Raw genomic sequence first — 23,777 nt, 5'->3', positions numbered from 1 at the left:
GGCTTCAAGCTACAATTTATAATAAAGATCATTGCAAACAGTTCGGTGACATCAGCAAATAACGTGAATAAGTCAAATTTGAAATTTGCCAATTTACATTATTGGGAAATGGATCATTTATGTTATGTGTTAAAATATCTCACTTTTATGAAATCCACTGTACAGTCATGGTTTCAATCATGTCTTATGACTTGCAATACTGGGTGTATTGGTGCCAATTAATAGTTTGTGTTTAGAAAAAAAATTACAAGTACAATTTTGAAACAAAGTGATTGATATGGTACATTTTACCATGTTTTGTTTTGCTTTTGTCAACCTCTAAATACTCGTTACTGGTTCCTATTTATAAACACGTCAAAAAGAAACAGGAGTTTCTCCCAGTGTCCTGGCCAACCATCCCCACCAAAAAATTGGTCATTGACTTCATGGCTGTTTGTGGAATATTGCTGTGCACAAAATTGGCTGCTATGTTCATCCACAAAACACAGTTAATGCACTTCCTGTTGTTAAGTGTGCTGTACCAAATGTAAGGATTAGTATTTTATTATTAAGCATGATAATAGAATTACCTGTAAATAAAAACCAATACAAGTAATTCTAAATTTTTTTTTTTTGATTTTTTTTTTTTTTTTGATTCAATTAGTGTTGGTGCAACAAACTATGCCTGTTATTGTCGAGTCTAATATAATCTATTTAATCTGGATTAATCTATTACATAGAGGAGAATTTCACTATTGCTACTTTATCATTGCTAGCAGTTAAAACCATATTAAAGAGTTAGCTTGTTATATTAATATTTTAACAAGAACTCCTAAGTTGTGATTTACTGGCGAATATGTTATTAGTTATTGTTTGTAACATAATGATGGCAATCATTCACATTTCAAAAGCTTTACATAAAATTAGGAATACATTTATTTTCCATAACCCAGATGTGCAGAAAAAGAAACCAGATTTTTCCACAACTTCTTTTGGAAGTGAATATTTGTTGGACTGTAAATGGTGGACCATCTGGGTCTACAAATGTTTCTAATTACCTTCCCTGTGTTTCTGGAATTTGGTTCTTTGGCACAGACATTTAGTACAGTCAAAATTAATCAAATACACTTGTAAGGGAAAAGCAACAGGCTTCCAAAGACGAACTGATTTTGGCTTGCCTGAAGCTAGTCTTCTGCAGCCGAACTGCCTGCCTGTTACAAAGTATCTGAGACTCCTCCAGGCATAAGAATCTTGTTGCTCAGCCTCAACATGCATGTGGACGTTTTGGTGAAGTCAGTGGTCATTTCCCTGGTTTTGGTAATCCTGGTATTTCTTCCTCAAAGCTTCTCACATGCTTCAAGGTGAGTCTGGCTTTCTTGTATTTTTGTTATTCATCAGCACCACAGCAAACAGTGAAATTCTGATTGCATGTTGCCAGCAATACCAGTAAGAAGATTCTAAATGGTAACACGTATCTTGCTGTGAAAAACATGGAAATGCTTCTTTATTATCTAATTGTAAAAAGCGAATATGAAATAAAATCCACAGCAATTTCATAATGTTTTCCCAAAGTTTTGAGATTTTGATCTGTTATTTTTAAGGTCCTTGAATATCTACCAAAGTGTTCACTTTTGTCAACTTTCATCTTCATCTATGAAGGAAGAAACTGTCTCAAACAAAATAATATATTTGTCTCCTATCAAATTAATGCAGTGAAATTAATCTTTATGCATTATTACAGTTAGCTGACAGAGACAAGAATGCCACAAATCCTTATGATTCAAGGAATATTTATAAATATAACTGTTTAAATTGCTACAATATTCAGGTGATCAAATGTCAGATTGTGCAGTCTGTTCAATTTCTTCAAGACATTCAGATACTATACTCAAATAAGAAGTGATTAGTGATCTAAGCTCTGTTTTGTAGAGGTTGTATTACAATGGATGTGAATTAAAATTTTGAACACTATTGAAATTAAGTATTAAGCAGTAAATTTTCAGAATGGGAATGCCAATATCAACTGACCAGAAACTCATGTTTTAAGTAAAGAGGGCTAAATATCTTATAAAAAGATTTAACAAAATGACTGTCCGATTGCAAAATCAGCTGTTGGAAAAACAGTCAAAGCCAAGTTACCATGGTTGTGCATGGAGATTCTCTACAGCAGTCATATTTTGTCATACTCCAGTTAATTTATCTGGCATCGAGGCTATATTACTAATATTTTCTGACTGCGATTTTTTTAGCCCAGTGCAGCACTATAAATACTCTGATAAATCCAGTTAGCCTTCGTATTCAATTAAAATACAATAATTAATAATTCTTGTGTTGGATATAGTGCCTTAATACATTGTCAAAATGTCTTAAAACACTTCACAGAATTTATTGCAAAGTGTAGTGACTGTATTCGTAGGCAAATGCGGCAGTCAATTTACACACAGAAAAGTTTCACAAATAACCATGAAGTGAATTGCCAATTTCGGGTATTGTTGGCCAGCAAAGTGGGAAAAATTCCTTTCTCTTTTCGAATAGGGCCAGGGATTTCAAACGTCCACCTGAACAGGCATATGGGACCTTGTTTTAACATCTCATCTGAAGGATGGTACCTCCAATAATGCAGCACATCTCTAGCATTGCACTGGAGTGTCATCTTAGACTATGAGTTCAAAGTCTCAATGTGAGGCTTGAACCTACAACCTTCAGATTCAGAAGCAAGGGTGCTACCACTAAACCAAACTGAGATTTTAATAATATAATAATCCTTCCATTTGATATAGCGCCTTATATTGTAAAGACATCTCAAAGCGTTTCACAGGATATACTGTAGAATAGTTTTGACTGTATTTTTTGAGTGAAACACAGCAGCCAGTTGCATGCCCAACTTCCACTGAGTGCCCTCACCAGTCACAATGCCACTTTGTAGCCCAAAAGAACCTATGCCTAATTAACTACTCTGGTTCCTGAGCCATTTTCCCTTGGAGTGATGAGTTATCAGCATTTACTGTTATATATATATATATATCTTAAATTTCAATTAATTGAGTCTAGTATTTCTGATATATATATCCTATATATCAGAAATACTAGACTCAATTAATTGAAATTTAAGTATTAGTTCAAGATGTTGGACAATAATATTTGATTCCTACTGATTTAAAAATGTTAGTGAAGTAAGATTTGCGATTTCTTTGCTGGGCTTCTGAACAAAATGTCATACTGAAGTGAAAGAGTCCAACTAAGAGGGAGAAGAGCTGGTTGCAAACTAGTTCACTGATTGATTGGGACTCCTACTGGCCAGTCATGAAGCAATATTGATGGCAGTCATGGACTGTCCCTCTGCTCAGCTGAAGCAGCTGTAATAATTGAGAGAGAGTGAGAAATAATTCCAGGGAATTAAAAGTTAATTGTAAAGAAAAATGTAAAAGTCAGTTCTTCCTAATCTCATCTTTCCTGCATTTAGATAGGCAGTCACAACCAGCTGATCCATAACCACATCACGATCTTTAGTATATAATATTATATCTGCGAAAGTAACTCAATCTTCAATTTGTAGATTTGATGTGCATATATTCATAGTGAAGAAAATGTCTTGCATTTGCAGTGACTATTATTTGAGGTATTTCTGATTAAATTCAATATTTAAGGGTTTTCAGTTTCCTAAAATGTGGCATTCTGTTTTTGTCATATGATATAAAGGCTTACATCAGGTTCTTGCAAGCTTTCACGGGAAACATCTGAAAAACATTGCCAGTCTCAAAATGGTTTGATCTGCAGCGGTAGAGGACGGTGCGTTTGTGGAGTATGCATCTGCTCTGTTCATGAACCAGACAAATTCTATGGACCTCGGTGTGAATGTCAAAACTGGGTTTGTGATAGCTACGATGGCATCATCTGTGGAGGTAAACAGTTTCTAATTCTTCAGTACTGCGACAATTCTCACCCATAAATATATACCCGCACCTCTCCCTCCACATCCACTCCACTACCCATATTCATGGCCACCCGCTTGACCTGGTGATCACCCGGCCTCAGCATCTCAGATGTCATCATCACCGACAAGGCCATCTCTGACTGCCATTTCAACTCCCTCAACTCCTATATCCCTCTCCCCATTGCCTCCAAACCTACCACCATCTTTTACCACCTGTGGAAGAAGATCTCCCGCAGCCCTCTCCGCTGCCCTGAAGTCAGCTGAACTCCTCCCCTTTTGGCCCACCTCCCGCACCAACCCATCCTCTGTGTTTACTCTCCTCCACAGCACCCTCTCCACCACACTCAATGCCCTTGCCTCCCTCACCTCCCAAACTGCCTCCTATTCCCGATCCTCACCCTGGTTCACCAGCCACCTCCGCTCACTCAAGGACCAGGTGCAGGCTGCCGAACACACTTGGCTCAAATCTGGCCTAATTGTCCACCGGCACATCTAGCTGGACCTCATCAAAATCTACAGCTCCGCTCTCGCCTCGGCTAAATCGTCCTTCTATTCCAGGTTAATCCTGGAGGCAAAGGGCAACCCCAGACTCCTGTTCTCCACCACTAACCGGCTCCTCTGCCCTCCCGCCATGCCTCACAGATTCTTTCCTCCGACTCCCACTGCAAGGAAATGCTGGACTTCCTCGAGTCCAAAATCGAGGGAATCCTGTATCGTGCAAGTTCCCTCTCTGAGTGAAACTCCACTAATGATAATATACAAGCCGGCAGGTGATCCCAATGCCTTTTTGCAAAACAAAGAGATGCATTCATCAACGTCCTTCACACTACCAGCCAGCTGACTTCAGCAAAAACATGCTTGTGTTTGCTTCCTCCTTGATTTTTTTTACAGAGACTCGAGACGTAGTGTATAGAAAACTCAATGGTGTTTTATTAGTCCTTAACCCTATGCCTAACTTACACTACCCGGAACATGATAACTGTTGCACATTAACGAATAGAATATACCCTGACACTAAACTATGACACTAGCAGCTTTACCGAAAGTTAGCTAACAAAGCAAAAACAATCTTGACCTGGAGGCAAGGATCTCAGGTCAGGCACCTATCTCCTAGACGACACTCAAGGCAAAAAGTGACCCTGAGTTCAGCAAAACCCCTCCTTTTATATTGTCCTAACTACTCTCCTTTCCAGTGTATGGCATTGATACTTTTCCCTTCCATTTTATATCTCCTCCTGTTTCAATGTAGCCTTCCACGACCCACATGATCCTTTCCTGCTTTTTTCTTTCAATAACTCACCCAAGTCATAGACTTCTTGTCGACAAGGCTGTCGTTACCACTCTAAACTATATTTCGGTTCCTAGACCATAAATGCACTTAAAGTAAAAGCATCTTACTTTGCCCCAAATCTCAATATATACAGAATATCGACAATAATAGCCTCAATAAAAAGGTAAAGTGTCAGTTTAAATAAGGTGACCGTGACAGGACACAGAGTCAAATAGATCGATGTCCCATTATTTATTTGTTTGCTTTCTATTGTGTTCTTAGTATATTTCATATTTTATGATATGCTGCAATCCTTGTTTTGTGACAGATTCAAATCAATCTTGCACCAATTAATTGAAAGAGGGCTAATTTCAGTGAGTTAAAAAGGGACCTAGCCAAGGTGGACTGGAAAGAAAGATTGGTAGGTAAAACAGCTAATGAACAATGGGAAGCTTTCAAGGAGAAGAAAGTTCGGGGACTGAACAAATACATTTCCACAAAAGGTAGGGCATCCAAATCTCCCTGGATGAATAAGGAAATAGGGATTAAAATAAAACAGAAAAAGGCTTATGATAAATGTCGGGTCCAAAATACAGAAGATAATCAAATACAATATAGAAAGAACAGAGGAGAACTGAAAAAGGAAATAAGAGGGGCAAAGAGATTGAATGAGAAAAGATTAGCGGGTAACATAAAAGGGAACCCTAAGGTATTTTAAAAGCATATAAAGAATTAAAGGTCAGTCTAAGGTAGGGTAGGTCCAATTAGGGACCAAGGAAGAAATCTTCTTGTGGAGGCAGAGGCCATGGCTGATGTACTGAATGAGTACTTTGCATAGGATGCAGCCAATGGCACAATATTGGAGAAGAGTGTAGAGAAATTGGATAAGATAAGAATAAACAGAGAGGAGGTACTAAAAAGGTTGTCAGAGCTCAAGGTAGATAAGTCACCCGGTCTGGATAGGATGCATCCCAGGTTACTGAGGGAAGTAAGGGTGGAAATAACGGAGGCTCTGGCCACAATCTTTCAATCATTCTTGGATGATGTCAGAAGACTGGAGGGTTGCAAACATTACTCCCCTGTACAAAAAGGAGCAGAAGGATAAACCTGAAACTACAGTCAGCCTAACATCAGTAGCGGGAAACTTCTAGAAACTATAATCTGGAACAAAATAAATTTTCACTGAGAAAAATATGACTTAATAAGGAACAGCCAACACAAATTTGTTAAAGGCAAATAGTGTCTAACAAACCTGATAGAGTTTTTTGATGAAGTAACGGAGAGAATGGATGAAGATAGTGCAGTTGATGTAGTTTATATGGATTTTCAAAATGTGTTTGATAAAGTGCCACATAAAAGACTTCTAAGCAAAATAGAAGCCCATGGTATTAAATGAACAGTGGCAGCATGGATACAGAACTGGCTGGGAGACAGAAAGCAGCGAGTAGTGGAGAATGGTTGTTTTTCTGACTGGAGGGAAGTGTTCACTGATGTCTCCCAGGGATCAGTATTGGGACCCCTGCTGTTTTTGATCTATATAAATGACCTGGACTTGGGTATAGGGAGTACAATTTCCAAGTTTGCAGATGATACTGAGCTAGGAAAAGTAGTAAACAGTGAGGAGGATAGTCGCAAACTGCAAATGGAAGTAGACAGAATGGTAAAATAGGCAGACACGTGGCAGATGAAGTTTAATGTAGAGAAATGCAAAGTGATGCATTTTGGTAGGAAGAATGAAGAGAGGCAATATAAGATGATGGTACAATCTTAAAGGGGGTGAAGGAATAGAGAGACCTGGGGGTTCATATAAGTAAATCTTTGAAGGTGGCAGGACAGTTAGATAAAGCTGTTAAAAAGCATATAAATAGGGGCATAGAATACAAACGTCAGGAAGTTATGATGAACCTTTATAAAACACTGGTTAGTCCTCAGCTAGAGTACTGTGTTCAGTTCTAGGCACCACACTTTAGGAAGAATGTCAAGGCATTGGAGAGGTTGCAAAGGAGATTTACCAGGATGGTACCAGGAATGAGGGACTTCAGTTTTCAGGAGAGGTTGACAGGCTGCCTGTCAGACCTCAAGGGCTGGATGAGCTCAAATTTCCTTCAGCTGAACGTTGACAAGACGGAAGCCATACTCTTTGGCTCTCGTCAAAGTCTAAAATCTCACGGTTCTCACCTCCTCCACCTTCCTGACCTCCCTCTAAAACTCTCCGAACCCGTATGCAACCTAGGCGTCAGGTTCGACCCCCAATTATCCTTCCTCCCCCACATCCGGTTCCTCACCAGCACCGCTTTCTTCCACCTCCGATGCATCACCTGTCTCCGCTAATATCTCTCTCCGAAAGCCGCTGAAACCCTAGTCCATGCCTTTGTCACCTCTCGGCTGGACTACTCAAATGCCCTCCTCGCCGATCTCCCATCCACTACCATCCATAAAATCCAGATTATACAAAACTCTGCCGCCCGCGTTCTCACCCGCACCAAACTCCGCTCCCCAAGTACCCCAGTCCTTGCCAGACTGCATTGGCTGCCTGTCCCAGAGAGGATCGACTTCAAGATCCTCACCCTTGTTTTCAAATCCCTCCACTCCTCTGAATCCCCCTACCTCTCTGACCTCCTCTCTCCTCAAAACAATGCCCTTTGCTCGGCCCCAGGATGCGTTACTGTGAAGTGCTCTGAGATGCCGTCGGGCGTGGAGGGCGCTATGTAAATCCAAGTTGTTGTTGTTGTAGAGAAGCTAGGATTATTCTCCTTGGAACAGAGAAGGTTAAGAGGAGATTTAATAGAAGTTTTCAAGCCCTAGTTTGCTGAGTGGAAGAATTGAGCAGAGGAGCAGGTTAGGAGAAGATGAGAGAGATAAGGAGGTGCTAGGGCATGGAGAGATGTATAGATAAGGAAGTGAAAGGAATACATTTTAGGAAGAGATTCATTCACAGAAAGAAGTGATTTTGTTTATTTAGGTTTGCTCTGATCAATTTTCACTCCTGAAAACATTTGCNTTTTTTACATTTTACTGAAGTCCATGGGCATCCTCTGGTACATAATAATAATAATAAAAATAATAATCATAATTCTTACATTTGGTTTAGCGGCTTTCATGTCAAGAGGAAACCGCAAAGTGCTTCACAGGATATACTATAGAGCGACTATGTTTTGTGGGTGAAAGCAGGCATTTTTCATGTGTGTGCTTCCACAATGAACGCCATCAACTGCTGTGGGTATCACAGCCAAATCCAATCCTGCCCTCACACAGCTCCACATATGGTTATTCAGCAGTTGTTGGATGGTGATCAGAAGACGAATTAAGTTAATATAGTTTTCAAACTAGTTTGGTTTTGAAATAGCCAGCTGCTTTCATTCTTCGTTATCAGTTTACACGTTAACAATGGCAGAAAAAAATCCATCAGGATCATTGCAAGTTGCTGGGAAGTTCAGCACAACTCTGAGCAACTTCACTGAAAAGCTGGGGGCCCAAGCATGGGTTATACTGCCTTGTAAATAGATAAAGAAGGTTATCAAAATGTCTACACGCTGCAGTAGTCATTACAGTCTTCTGCAGTCACCAGGTTTACAATTTGTACTCAATTGGTAACAGCAAAAGACTGCAATGACTGTAGTCTGCACTCAGTAGGTAACTGCAGGAGAGTGTAATGACTGCAGTCTGTACTCAGTATGTAACAGCAAAAAACTGTAATGACTGCAGTCTGTACTCAGTAGGTAACTGCAGCAGACTGTAATGATTAGTCGCATATGGTTATCTTATTCAGTGTTCTCAATGCGCAACAAATATGGAAAATTTACAGACATATGCAGCTGGAATGATTGACTTTCCTACTCCCAGAAACTATTAGAGAAATTAATTATTCTTAAGAAAATATTTTAAAAGAAGTCTTTTACTGTAGCTATTCTGAGCTGTGCAAATAGGTTTCTGATTTATAAATGCATCTGGGAATGCTGATATTGAATCATAGAAATTGTAGCACAGGAATCACGTTCAACCAATTTACCTATGCTGACACCTACTCTTTCATTAGCTTAAGAACTCTAAACTAATTTTTTTTTGCATATGCCCTTTTATATTGTACCACTTTCAGATGTTTATCTAGTTCGATTTTAAATGTTAAAGTCTGAACCTCACCTTCACTTTGACCCCCTCTTAACCTTGTCTGTTCCTACGAAACAGCCACAATTTTTTAAGCCTCCTTGGTTTGCTCCTTGTGAACATGCTGCTTTAACCTTTCCATGGCTCTGATGTCTTTTCTATAATGGATATAATATTGAGGGTTTCATACTTGGCGATGAAGGCAAGGAAATAATGTAACTGAGAGGTACAACTATCACAGGCCATTGCATTTATAGACATAAGGACAAAATAGTGATCGCATATTTCAATGATATGATAAGGCGCTAAGTCAAATGCAAGGATTATTTTTATTATGTGAAAAGTGAGATGAGTTGAAATTGAAAAAATTATTATTTGTGTCATGTGGAATAGAACAGACATCATTTGTCCTAGCGATGGGAGTCCATCTAGAAGGAAACTTATTTATGTAAATAATATCTGTGCATGAAGAATAATGACTAAAATGACATTACTGGAAATTATCTAGAATTACCTTTTTATATTCCAGTTACCTGGAAAATCTAGTTGGAAATCAGCAAACAAATCTGTAATTGATTACCAGGAAATATCTTTCCCCAGAATAGATCTCTGGAAAAGACATTGTTTGACAGACTCAAATGAAAAGGTAAACTCTCAAAGTCAAAGCTCAAGTGATTTATAAGCACGAGATTGGATTATAGGCACAGACTCACCCTGTGGCACAGTTCTTGTTTATTTTCGGCACTGTTTGAATCTTATGTTTGAGGTTTCAGGATTTGTTTTGTGCTGCCGATGGCTGGCAGAGCTTGACGTCAACTGTCAATGAGCTTCACATTTTGACTGTGTTTGCGCAGAGGATTAATCTGTTTTTTTTTTCTGGAGGAAAACAAAACAAAAACTTAAGTTTCCCCCTTCTGGAAAATTCTTGTTTTGGTCACAGGCTCAGAGAGACTATACTTCAAAGTCTCAAGTTCCATCAAACGAGAGCTGGAAACATGTTCTATTGGTTGTCTTTATTAATACAAAACAAATAGTTTAGTGCTTTGGGGAACCATGGTGTTTCAGGAATGAGGAAAAATAAAACATACAAATGATAACTAGTTTCAATTGATATTCATTTTTTACAAGAATTCTTAATTTCTTTCAACTTTTTACAGCCATTGGGGTCTACCTGCCATCTGGGGCTATCTGCTCCTGAGGTTGTCTGCAGCTGGGGGTTCTCTACTGTTGGGGGAATCTCTGCTACTGCAAGTTATATTAACTATGAGGCAGTACTAACTATGATGCTAATAACCCAAGTCTTCAATCAGTCATCCATCCAATGTGACAACAACTTTTAAATAAATCTCATGCAATGAAAGCAGATAAAATATAAAGCATATGTTACCACCAGGATATTTTGCATTGAACATGATAGGATAGTGGAAAACTGAAAGCTCCTACAATTAATACTTGTGATAGCTGCCTTACGTACAGTTTGGCATCCTTGTTTTTAACAATTCAGGTTATGTTGAAAAAATCTGTGTCTCCAACTGCTTCTGTTATTTCTGTAAGAAATTATATATTTGTACACCTCTGCGTAGAAAGGATTTGTTCAACCTGTTAAATACTACAAGCCACAAAATATTGACTGCTACCAGCAGGTGTCTAGAATGGCCCAGGTGTCTGAAAATTTTAAGCAGTGATAACAGTTAAACCCACTGGCAGAGCTGTGTTTACAGTAGATTCACTGCACGGATCTTCCGCAATGAGATGCCAAATTTCTCTGACAGCTTCTCATGGTAACTGCAGCTTACTGCTGCACTGTTTCCACTGATATGTCAAACTAGGTTAGCCTCATCCTATATATTTGCTCTCCAGGATGAAAGCTCCTACCACAATACAGATGCTATGCACTTTCCTATCCTCCTGCCTCTGCTCCTCCATAAACATATGCTGCACTTTGATATCTGTCTGACTGTTAGCTTGTAACAAGCATAAAATAGTGAAACAAAACTTCATTTTGAACAAGAACCCACAACATGGACCACAAATATGCCTGTAAAAATTGATATGTTGTACTTGCTCAAATGTGTGCCACTTAGAGTACAGAACCATATGAACCATACGAATAACAATTATAAGAAACAGTATTTAATATTGCCATTTTCACATGAATTGGTGATAATTAGTTCAATGAGGTCTAATATGCAATTTACACTTTGTAATTCATGTATCAATTAGAAAATTTGCTGTCTCCAAAATCACATCTCCCCTCCAGTTAAAATTACATTTATTGAATACAGACATCAAAGCAAGAGGCTGAGAAATGCATGAAGTAATTTTGAATGGGATAACTGTATCTTATGTTCATTTGCCTTGGTTATCAGGAATGAGCTGGAATAATGATTTCAGAGGAGAAGGAAATTCCATTTGCTGGAAGATTGATGGGAATGTACTGGAAAGTCTCTTTGAGAGCCAGGGATTATAATAATCCTTGCATTTAATATAGCACTTTACTTTGCTGAAACATTTAAAAGCGTTCACAGGATTTGCTCTGAAGTGTAGTGACTATACTTTTTTCAGTAAACATGGCAGCTAATTTGCACGCAACAATGTCCCACGAACAGCTATGAAGTAAATGTCTAATTGTTAGCCAGGACATTGAGGAAAACTCCTTTTTCTTTTCAAAGTATCATGAGATCTTTAAAGTCCTCCTGAACATGCACACAGGGTCTCAGCTTAATATTTCATTCAGAGAATGGCATTTCAGACAATGAAGTGCTCCTCCAGACTAGGCTATGAGCTCAACGTTCCGGGGGGGCAGGAGGGGAAGGGCTTCAAACCACAACCTATGAGTCTGAGGTGAGGGTGCCACCAGGCTGACACCATTGTTCGTTAAAAAAACAGATTTGTAAAAGCAGTAGCTCCCATATTCTCTTTTCATTAGGCATCTTTCAAATGCTGAAGGCCTATCAATGCTGCCATATTGGAAATGGGCCAGGATGATGTGCTCATCTGGAGACTGTTAAGGAGTTTTCCCAGTGACTATTGCAATGAAACAAGGAAATATGATTGTTCCGAAGCTTTTCATGTTGTATTTCGCTGCTACCCTGTGAGATGTGCTACAATATTTTGATTGGAACGATGATGTGTACATCAGGTTCAGAACTAGTTAAATTATTCATCCATATAAACACAGAAGTTGCTGGGAACACGCAGCAGGTCAGACAGTATTGATGGAGAGAGGAAAATGAGTTAACGTTTCAGGTCTATGACTTTGTGGTTCATCTACCTTGGTAGTAGCACTGTAACTGATCAAATGTGAAGGTTGGTGAGAGGGGAGGGTGGACGCACATGAGAAGAGCATTAGCTGAATTTTTTTATCCTTGTCCTTGCAATCAAATCCCTCAGAGCCTGGCACACCTTACCTTGTAACCTCTTGCAACCCTACCACCCCAGCCACTCCCTCTGTTCAGCAAACACAGGCCTGTTTCATGTCCCCTGTCTGACCTGCCCCACCATGGTCATCTCTTTCCCTTAGTAATAACTTTGTCAGTGCTCATTTTCCTTTCACCAATTGCTTATTCGCTGCAGCTATCACCTGCCTCTTGATGTTATATTGTACCCAAATGCCAAAATATAAATCCAGAGCTTTAAATGATTGAGGCAAAGACTGAATGCGAATCGAGAAGGTGGGATATAGGCTTATGTTTTATGTTCATCAAATCAATACAAACTTAGAAGATAAAGTCTGTATTGAAGCAGTTGAAATAATAATAACCCTTGCACTTTTGATACAGTGTTTATAACATTAAAACTGCAAAGCATTTCACAGGTAATTGTTGTCTAACCTCAGGCGCTGACAGCATCAGCATCCAAGGCTGCACTCTCCACCTCTCAAAGCCGGTCAGGAACCTCGGTGTTCTGTTCGACCCTGAGCTGTATTTTCTTCCGCACGTCCGCGCCACAACTGGCACTGCCTTCCACCACCTCCGTAACATCGCCAGACTACGGCATTACCTCACCCCTCACGCTGCTGAAACCCTGGTTCACGCCTTTGTCACCTCAAGGCTGGACTATGGGAACTCTCTCCTCGCCGGCCTTTCCGCCACCTCCCTCCACAAGCTGCAGGTCATTCAGAACTCTGCAGCTCGTGTACTGTCCTGCACCAGGCTTCGGGACCACATCACTCCCACCCTCGCTCTCCTCCACTGGCTCCCCATCCCCCAGAGGGTCGAATAAGATCCTCATCTTCACCTACAAGGCCATTCACGGCCTTGCTCCCTCCTACCTCTCCGACCTACTATCCCGCTACTTACCTGCCCGTACCCTCCCTTCCTCTGGCTCCGGTCTGCTCCACATCCCCCGCCCCAACCGCCCTACCATCGGTGGCCGGGCCTTCAAACTCTCAGCCCCCAGGCTCTGGAACTCCATCCCCCAGTGCCTTCGCCGCCTCCTCCCTTTCCTCCTTCAAGGCCGGTCTCAAGACCTTTCTCTTTGACCGAGCCTTCAGCTCCCCTCTCGACTCTCTACCCCCTCCTCGCTCCCTCCCTTCCCTCCCCTCACCCTGACCATTTCCCCCCTGCTCGGGTCCTGACCCAACTGTCCAGCGCCTTGGGACGTCCTCCCGACGTGAAAGGCGCTCTATAAATGGAATCTTGTTGTTGTTGTTGTGTATTTTAGGCAAACATGGAAAAAATGTACACAGAAAATTTGTTAAAAACAGCCATGAAGTGAATGACTGGAGGATTTATCAGGAGAAACTCTTTTTTCGGTGTCATGGAATTTTTAACTTCCATTCAAACAGGTATACAGGATCATTGTTTAACATCTCATCAAAAGGGTGGTATCTCTAACAATATAGTTCTCTCCCATTGTATTGGAGTGCCAGCCTAGAGCATGAGCTCAAAGTCCCGGTGTGGGTCTTGAACTTACAATCCTCTGATTCAATGGCAAGTGAGCTTTTAAGCTGAGTCATCAATGCAGCAATGCTGACACTCGCAAAGTAATTGTATTTACATTTAAGATTCATCAGACTGTCTTGTCAGCAATTTTTGTGTAATATGGCTGTAGATGTATGTCTACCAGTCAGTTTTATTAACATACTTAAAGTTTTATCAAAGCAATTATTAATAGCTGCACTGAGTCATAGCGCAAAAACTAAAATTGAAAGATCACATATTTTCAAATTATACCCTAGTAGTATTTTGCCAGCTGTTTGCAATATCATGTGATAGCTACGAATCCAGGAACACTGAAATTATGGCTTTGATGCTAGCTGGCCACAAAAATAATAATGGTAATCACCACTTCAAAATAAAAGTAAATGTCAATGATAATTGTATTTTTGGTAAATTACACGGTGCTGTCTCTTCTTTGTTTTTCATTCTATCAAAGTGTTCAGGGTTTGACAATTGCAGTTGCATTTCTACACCCTCAGAGAATAATGAGCTTCCAAGGACTGATTCCAATTATTATAGCATTCAGAATCAAAAGTTGACTAATTTTAGTCTTGGAATGGATGAAAACAGTGACAATTTTAATTTACTGTAGAGTTTGAGCTGATTATTTAACTGAAATAGGAGTTAATCCCAAAATAATATTTCCATGGTAATTGGTAATTAGGCAGGTACATTACTGTGGTGAGGATGATCCCATTCTATATCTGCTTTGATGTTAATTCATCTCTGTCATGTTGTAGAGCACCTCCAAGTCAGTTCATTTGATATCATCAATATTCGTGGTTAAACATATTTAAACAGAAATACTTTTAAATGAAACTGGATAGAAATTAAAGTTTAAAGTTACAGTAATGATAATTAGTTGTATTTCTTTTTTAAAAACTGGTCTGATGTTGGATTTGAAAACATTGAGGGTCAAAACTATGCTCTTCCTAACCACATTCTGTTCATTATATAAACTTCTCAAAGGGCATCATAGGATTTTACTGAAAAGTCTATTTATCTGATAGAGTGACAGCTAATATAAGCACAACAAACAGCAACTAAATGAATAACCAATTTTATCTGTAGGATTGAAGGCTAGAATACCCAGTGGAAACTCCTTTTTCTTCTTCTTCAATAGGGCCATGAAAACTTTAATGTCTACCTGAACAGGCAGATGTGACCCTGGTTTAATATTTCATTCAAAGAACAGCACCTCTGACCATAGAGCATCTCCCCAGATTGCTCTGGAGTGTCGGCCTAAACTGGGGTGGACAAAAGACAGCCCGCGGGCCATATCCGGCCCGCCAAATGATTCTATCCGGCCCGTCATTGTGTCTAGCAATAGAAAAAATTATAGTTTGTTCAGTCCCAGAAAATCGTACAACTTTCGCATTTGAATCTGACCGGGAACATCAGCCAATCACACTGCTTAGTTGTGCCCACGCTCCCTTAAGTGTTGAATCAGGCTGACGTCAGAAATGTACAGATCGGCAAATTTTCAAACAAGCGCGGCAACCGCGGCAATACTTTTCAGCGGCAACCGCGACAATACTTTTCACCGAAGAGGACATTAATTCGAAATGAGTTTATCAAAGAAGTGGATGGTGAACGCCAAATATTCAACAAAGAATGGACTTCGAATTTTTTTTTACCAGTGTGGGTGGAAAATAAAACAAATAAAATAAATAAAATAAAAATAAATTTTAAAAAATAAAGAAAATAAAAACAGTGTGCAGTTACAAAATAAAGTAAGCAATTTTGCATGTTTTTCACTGGCACTCGATGAGAGTTATGATGTCAAAGACACAGCCCAGTTGATAATTTTTATTCGAGGTATCACCAAACATTTTGAGCTCACAGAAGAATTGGCATCAATGCAGTCAATGAAAGATACGACAATTGGAGAAGACTTTTTGGAGGCAGTAAATAAGTGTATCTTAAAATTAGGAGTGGAGTGGAAAAAAATTGGTGAATGTGACTACTGATGGAAGCCCAAATCTGATAGGCAAAAATGTTGGGTTACTGAAAAGAATTCAAGATCAAGTCAAAGAAACAAATCCAGAACAGAATATTGTTTTTGTACACTGAATTATCCACCAAGAGGTCCTCTGTAAGAGTGTTCTAAAACTAAGCAATGTCGTGGACACAGTTACAAAAGTGGTCAACTGCATTCGAGCAAGAGGATTAAACCACAGGCAATTTGTAACTCTGCTTGAGGAATTGGAATCCGAACACATGGATGTTCTGTATCACACGAATGTTAGTTTAGGAAAGGACTTGAAAAGAGTGTGGGAACTGAGAAGAGAGACTGAATTATTTTTGGACATGAAACAAAAAGATTAGTATTTTCCACACCTGAATGATGCGAATTGGCTCTCTGATTTCGCATTTGCTGTTGATATCATGGGCCACATGAATGAACTGAATTCAAAACTGCAACGGAAGGGGACCTTTGTGCACGACTTGTATTGCAGTGTCAAGTCATTTATGACAAAATTATTTATTTTATCGCATCAGATAGGAAACAGGCTGTTCGCCCACTTTCCAACTTTGCAGCAGATTACTGTTTGTGATCAAAGCCTTAAAAAGTATACTTTGTCATTACTTGACCTACAAGCCGAATTTTCTCACCAATTCCAGGATTTCAATTTGATCGAAAATGACCTGTCTTTGGTCTCTTCACCTTTCTCATTTGATGTTGACAAAGCCCCATTTGACCTCTAACTCAAGCTTATTGACCTGCAATGTAATTCATTGCTTGCGAAGCAATTCAAATCAGTGACACTTCCCAGTTTTTACACCTGTCTTAATGAATATACCTTTCCAAGAATAAGGCTCATGCTCAGAGGATGCTTGTGCTGTTTGGATCAACGTACATATGCGAGGAGACATTTTCTGTGATGAAATTCAATAAATCAAAACATAGATCTGTGATGACTGATGACCACCTTCCAGCAGTACTCTGCATTGCAACAACGGAGACAATGCCTGACTTCAATTGTCTGGTTAACGCACCTCAGCGCTTTCATTCTTCCCATTGAGTAAGCTTTTCACATTCTCATCAATATGTGAATAAATGAATAAATTTCGAATAAATGTCTGCTCAATGAGTTGTTTTTATTTAACCTAATTTTAATGACTGTCAATTATATAGACTTTATTTTATACATATACAAGTGAAATACTTGATTTTGAGCTATTATTAAGCTTTTGCATCTATATTAAGTGTGTTGCCCGCGAAGCTTACCAAAGCTCATGAAATGGCCCGCCAGCCAAAATAATTGCCCATCTCTGGCCTAGACTATGAGCTCAAAGTCTCGAGATGCAGAGCTTGAACCCACAATTTGCTGACTCATAGGCAAGAGTGAGCCAGGGTGACACCAATTATGACGTACTTGCGGCAGGACAGTGCGGGGAGGAGCCTGGGCCTGCCTTTCAGGTAGTATAAAGCTCGAGGTGGCAGGGAGTTCAGCTCGGGGGTGGTGGTGGGGGTGGTGGAGCGCGGGAACCGCTGACATCATAGTTCAGGTTTAGGAGTGTGCGCGCGCAAAAACAAAAAAAACAAACAAAAAAATAAATCCTCTGCGCCCACCCTGGGGTTCGCACCAGGGAACACTATGTTCCTGTTGGGTTGGCTGCTCCAGCCTATGGGCTAATGTTGCCCACCTGACCACTCGCTCCCAGTCCCCGCGTGCGCATTATGACTGCCGTTCTGACCCTCACCCCCACCCTCCCTCCCCCCAAACCCTCACCCTCTGCATTTCTCCCGCTCTGTCCTCCTCTCTCTGCGCCCCCCTCGCCTTCTATCCCCACTTGACCCTCCCACAACCTCCCTCTGTTCCTGCCTGGGAATCCTCCGCCGGGCTCACCGTGGAACTCGGCGTTGGCTGTCCAGCAGCAGCCACCGACTGCCCCATTCCCCACCACATTCTCCAGCCACCCCGGACACAGACCCGGGGAGCCAACCTCTCCTCCCTCATCCCCATCCCCCCCACCCCTGCCTCACAAGCTGGACCCCCCTCCCTCCCCACACACCCTTCTGTCAATTGCTCCCTCCACATCGGACTACAAAACATCCGCTCCCTCTGTAATAAGGCCCTGGTCATCAACGATCTCATCCTTGATGAGAGCGTCATCATGGCCTTAACGGAAACCTGGCTCACCCCAAGCGACACCTTCCCCCTCACGGAGGCCACACCACCTGGCTACACCTCCCACCACATCCCTCGCCCCAACCGCCGTGGCGGTGGAGTTGCCCTTATCTCAAGGACACCACTTGCCCTATCCCCCTACTCCTCTGGGTCTTTCCCCTCTTTTGAGCATCGCACCCTCTCCCACCCCTCCCATCTCTCACTAAAAATCCTCCTCCTCTACCGGCCCCCTAAAACCTCCCCCACCTTCATCTCCGACATCTCTACTCTCCTAACATCTCTCTGCCTCTGCTCTGATCATCTTATCATCCTGGGTGACTGCAACCTGCACTTCACCCCCTCCTCTCCAGCTCCTTGGACTTCTCCTCCCTCCTCTCCTCGCTCAACCTCTCCCTCCACATCAACTCTGCCACTCACATTCATGGTCACCCACTTGATTTGGTGATCACCCGGGGCCTCAGTGTCTCGGATGTCACCATTACCGACAAGGCCGTCTCCGATCACCACTTCATCTCCTTCACCACGTCCACCCCCCTCCCTACCTCCACCAGATCCACCACCATCTTCTACTGCCCCTGGAAGAAGTTACCCCCACAATCCCTAACCACTGCCTTGGAGTCCTCTGAACTCCTCTCCCTCTGGCCTTCATCCCTCACTGACCCCTTTTCTGCTCTCACCCTCCTCCACAACACCCTCTCCTCCACACTCGACGCTCTTGCCCCCATCACCTCCCGTACTATCTCTTATTCTCACTCATCCCCCCGGTTCACCACCCACCTCCGCTCACTGAAGAGCCAGGTGCGGGCCATTGAACGCACCTGCCTCAAATCTGGCCTAAAGTCCACCGGCAAATCTGTCTGGACCTCCTCAAAATCTACCGCTCCACTCTAGCCTCGGCCAAGTCGTCCTTCTATTCCAGGATAATCCTGGAGGCAAAGAACAACCCCAGGCTTCTGTTCTCTACCACATCCCGACTCCTCCGTTCCCCCCGCCACCCCGCGCAGGTCATCTTCTCCAACCTTCACTGCGAGGAGATGCTGGATTTCCTTGAATCCAAAATCAAGGGAATCCACTCCGCGGTCACTGCCCCTCCAACTTCCACCCACCCCCCACCCCTTCCCTCCCACACTCCGACTCCTACCCATCCTCCCCTACACACCTTCGAACCCGTTTCCCCACCCTCTGTCACCAACCTCATCCTGTCCTTGAAACCCACCACCTGCTCCCTGGACCCCATCCCCACTCCACTCCTTATCTCCCAGCTCCACCTCCTTGCCCCACTTCTCACAGACACCATTAACCTGTCCCTCTCCTCTGGCTCTGTTCCCATTCCCCTCAAAACTGCCACCAGCACTCACACACTGAAAAAACCCTCCCTTGATGCGTCGCAGCTATCAAGCTACCGGCCCATCTCCAACCTCCCCTTCCTGTCCAAGGTTCTCGAAAGAGTCATCGCCCCCCCAGCTGCGCTCTTTCCTCTCCACCCACTCACCTTTCGAAGCCCTCCAGTTGGGTTTCCGTGTTGCCGATAGCACGGAAACCGCCCTGATCAAGGTCACCAATGACATCTTGACCATCTGCGACCAGGGCTTCCTCTGCCTCCTCGTGCTCCTCGACCTATTGGCCGCATTCGATACAGTCGACCACTCTATCCTCCTCCACCGCTTGTCCTCCCACCTCAACCTTCAAGGCCCTGTCCTTGAGTGGTTTAGGTTCTACCTCTCCCACCGTCTTCATTTTGTCTCCGCTAACGGCTTTTCCACCAGCCCCCACACTGTCTTGTGCAGCGTCCCTCAGGGCTCTGTCCTCAGTCCCCTCCTCTTCACCCTCTATATGCTCCCCCTTGGTGACATCATCCGCAGACATGGGGTTAACTTCCACATGTATGCGGATGACACCCAACTCTACCTTTCCTCTTCTACCCTCAACTCCACGACCACCGATGTCCTGACAGCCTGCCTGTCCGACATCGAGTCCTGGACGAGAGACAACTTTCTTCAGCTCAATGTGCGCAAAACTGAGGCCCTCCTGATTGGCTCGCGTCAGCGCCTCCGCACTTCAGGTGCTGACAGCATCAGCATCCAAGGCTGCACTCTCCACCTCTCAAAGCCAGTCAGGAACCTCGATGTTCTGTTCGACCCTGAGCTGTCCTTTCTTCCGCACGTCCGCGCCACAACTGGCACTGCCTTCCACCACCTCCGGAACATCGCCAGACTACGGCACTACCTCAACACTCACGTTGCTGAAACACTGGTCCACGCCTTTATCACCTCAAGGCTGGACTACGGGAACTCTCTCCTGGTCGGCCTTCCCAGTACCTCCCTCCACAAGCTGCAGGTCATTCAGAACTCTGCAGCTCGTGTACTGTCCCGCACCAGGCTTCGCAACCACATCACTCCCATCCTCGCTCTCCTCCACTGGCTCTGGAACTTCATCCCCCAGTGCCTTCACCTTGTTTCCTCCCTTTCCTCCTTCAAGGCCAGTCTCAAGACCTTTCTCTTCAACCGTGCCTTCAGCTCCCCTCTCGACTCTCTACCCCCTCCTCGGTCCCTCCCTTCCCTCCCCTCACCCTGACTATTTCCCCCCTGCTCCCGACCCAACTGTCCAGCGCCTTGGGATGTGAAAGGCGCTCTATAAATGCAATCTTGTTGTTGTTGTACTTAGATTTCTGGTTTTGCTTCAGGAAAGCTAGTCAACATAATCCTGACCCATTGCAGAGTGTTTTGTTCACACTGTCAGGAAAGGCCAAAATTGATTCTGAATGGACACAAGTTTCATGTTGTAAGTGTTATTGTTTGAGGAGGTGGATTGTATTGTTGGTATACAATGGAAATGTGAAAAAGAACAATGTGCAATCAAGTAATAATATTCCATAGTTATTATAAGGGTTGCCTTGGAAACTAAACATTAGTGGGAATCTGAGGCTGCAATGGGTAAAATGTGTAGGTCGAATAAGGTTGTGTCTCCCTGGATTAAACTCACAGAACTAATTTTGTTCATGTTAAAAAAAAGTTACAGACCCATTGTTATTTTGTAGCTACAAGACATATAGATAATCTCTGATTTTGAAGATGACTGAGTCCATGTGTCAGTTGATTTGATGAGCCCCTATGTGTCCCTGGTGCACTATGCAGGAATCGAATCTTTTGAACACATGCAAGTGAGCTTTTGTTACTGCTTTTTGCCTTGATCTTATCTATTTTGCCATTGTTGTTACACTTCTTATTTTTCCTCTAAATAATGGATGCTTTGCTGTTCAAAAGTTTTAACTCTATTAATGATTATTGTGCATCACCCACACCTTTTACCCAAAGATGGCAAATCATTCAGAATCCTGTAAATCAACAAAGAGTTGAATGCATTCTGGCCTGTGTATAAGTAAAGCTCAGCTGCAAGATAGATTGTAGGTCAACATTAATGAGAGCAGTTTGTTAATTTGTCTTAATTCAACTATTCCATATAGTAGACTGTGACTCTGTCTGGTAATAATCCAGTACTGTACTTCATTGCAAGCCATTAGCTTTGCAGATCTTGCATACATACCTTCACCTTTGCACAATATCATTGTGAAAGGTGGAGCAAATTTCTTCTTGCTTAATTGGTATCAAAGCCCAGGTCTCTGATGCTTATATCTAACTCCTATTAAAGTAAGCCAGTTCAAAGTTCTTCCTTGTTATGTTGTTGTCTTTATTGAATGTAGAAAGTGGTCCTATTAGCCCATATTCTCCTCTAGTAGTGACATTTTCTGTTAGTTGGGTTATCTTCCTGGGTGGGGGAGGTAAGTGGGATCTGGTTGCAGCTGAACAGGCTCCAAGGTGATATGTTTGGCAAAGAAATTCCTGAATCGAGCCAACCTCCTGTGGTAGTTCTGGTAGCCCATTTCTTGAGCCAGGGTCTGCAGTACTCCAGGGCATTGCTGATTGCCCATCCAGCCTTGCTCATCAGCAGAACTTGAATGGCAAACCAGTCACTGAAGTCAAGGACTCTTCCCACTCAGTTCCCATTAACCCTGCAAGCCAAAGCCCTAACAGGTAGTGTGGTTCTAGTTGGTCAAGCAGCGGGAAACTTGCCAGATAGTGCTTCCAATGGCAAGCTATGTGGTTTTAGCTAGTTGTAATATTTAGCTAATATTACAACAGTACTCCAACTCATCCTTTGCCTCCAAGGCCTTGGCTCTTGCCAATTTGCACCTCTAGAATTAGGTAAGTTGGAAGCGTACCTCCAGGGAGACCGTGTGCATTCCATTTGAATTAATGGCTTGAAAATTTTCATGTATTGGAGGGATGTATGGAACTCTGACTTGATACACTTAAGCATGATGATGAGTTTCCACAAGTATTAGACACCTGGCTGACCAAGAAAAAGTGACATTTTGTGTAATCTGGTGATGATTTAGGTTATGATTCTGTGAACTGTGTTTGAGATTGTGCACATTCCCTGTATTAGTTTTTAGGGGAGATGTCTTTGCCATTCCTTGTGCATTTGATGATGTTATGTGGGCTGCTGCTATTCAGCTGTGCTGGGTGCTGGGCTGAGAATCTCCTTGCATTGATTCTGAAAGAAAAGGTGACCTTGGAGTTTTGGGATGATTTCGCAGAAAAAGAAAATGAAAATAGTCTGAATATTAATGAAGAAGTAACATAAACTATTTGTAAATAATTCTAATGTGTCTGTCACACATGGTTCATCAAATATGACCCTACATACGTATACGATTCAGAAATATATTCACTATGAATTTAATTGAGTAGCGTGCTTGATAAATTATTAAATTCAAGCCAATGCAAAGAGACGGATTTAGAGGATATTTCTTGTCATAACGTAACAATATCTTGTTAATGATTCCCTCCAAGCACAAAGCTAAAACTTGTACAGCTCTCACATCTTCTGTAAGTGTCAGTTCTTTGGCATTTATTGAACTTCCTCTGCTTTTTTAACTGCGTCTAACTTTCTCTCCATTGGCACATTGTCTCTCTGCTCCCCAGTCTTCTGGTGCTGGGTATGGTTCCACAAGCATTGGTTTCCCTGCAGTATCCCACCCAAATGGCCATCCTTCACAAGCTAATTTAACCTCCCATGTATCCCCAGCTAAGATCAGATTGGACTTCAAACCACCACCAACAACAACAGTTATATAGCGCGGGTTCCACGCCGAACGGCATCTCAGAGCGCTTAACGAGTAAGTTCCTGGTTCATAAAATTCAGCTCTATCCATCACATTGCCATGTGGCCCTCTTTCTAATACTGTATAATGCAATTGCCTTTCTCTGTCTATTTATGTGATTAAAATGTCCTCTGACGTTCATACACAGTATTCTTATTTATATTCAGCTGTTCAGAATGCTCTTGTCTTAGAATGAAAACAATGAAAAACTTGGAAGAAATAATGCCCATCAAGCCCACAACTTCAA

General features: G+C 42.1%; 1 protein-coding gene across 1 annotated transcript in view; it reads left to right on the top strand.

Annotated features, from left to right (window-relative positions):
* The first annotated feature begins 1,179 nt into the window (after positions 1-1,179).
* itgbl1 (integrin, beta-like 1) overlaps positions 1,180-23,777 on the top strand; it is a 148,190-nt gene continuing 125,592 nt past the window's right edge. The window contains exons 1-2 of the mRNA XM_007887032.2: positions 1,180-1,340; positions 3,679-3,881. Of these exons, the coding sequence (XP_007885223.1) occupies positions 1,249-1,340; positions 3,679-3,881 (295 nt within the window). The 5' untranslated portion in view covers positions 1,180-1,248. The remainder of the gene's footprint in view (positions 1,341-3,678; positions 3,882-23,777) is intronic.

The sequence above is a fragment of the Callorhinchus milii genome, unplaced genomic scaffold, assembly GCF_018977255.1.
Source record: "Callorhinchus milii isolate IMCB2004 unplaced genomic scaffold, IMCB_Cmil_1.0 Scaffold4, whole genome shotgun sequence".
NCBI lineage: Eukaryota > Metazoa > Chordata > Chondrichthyes > Chimaeriformes > Callorhinchidae > Callorhinchus > Callorhinchus milii.
Note: the sequence above shows the minus strand (reverse complement) of the source record. Positions and strands in the feature narration are given on the sequence as shown.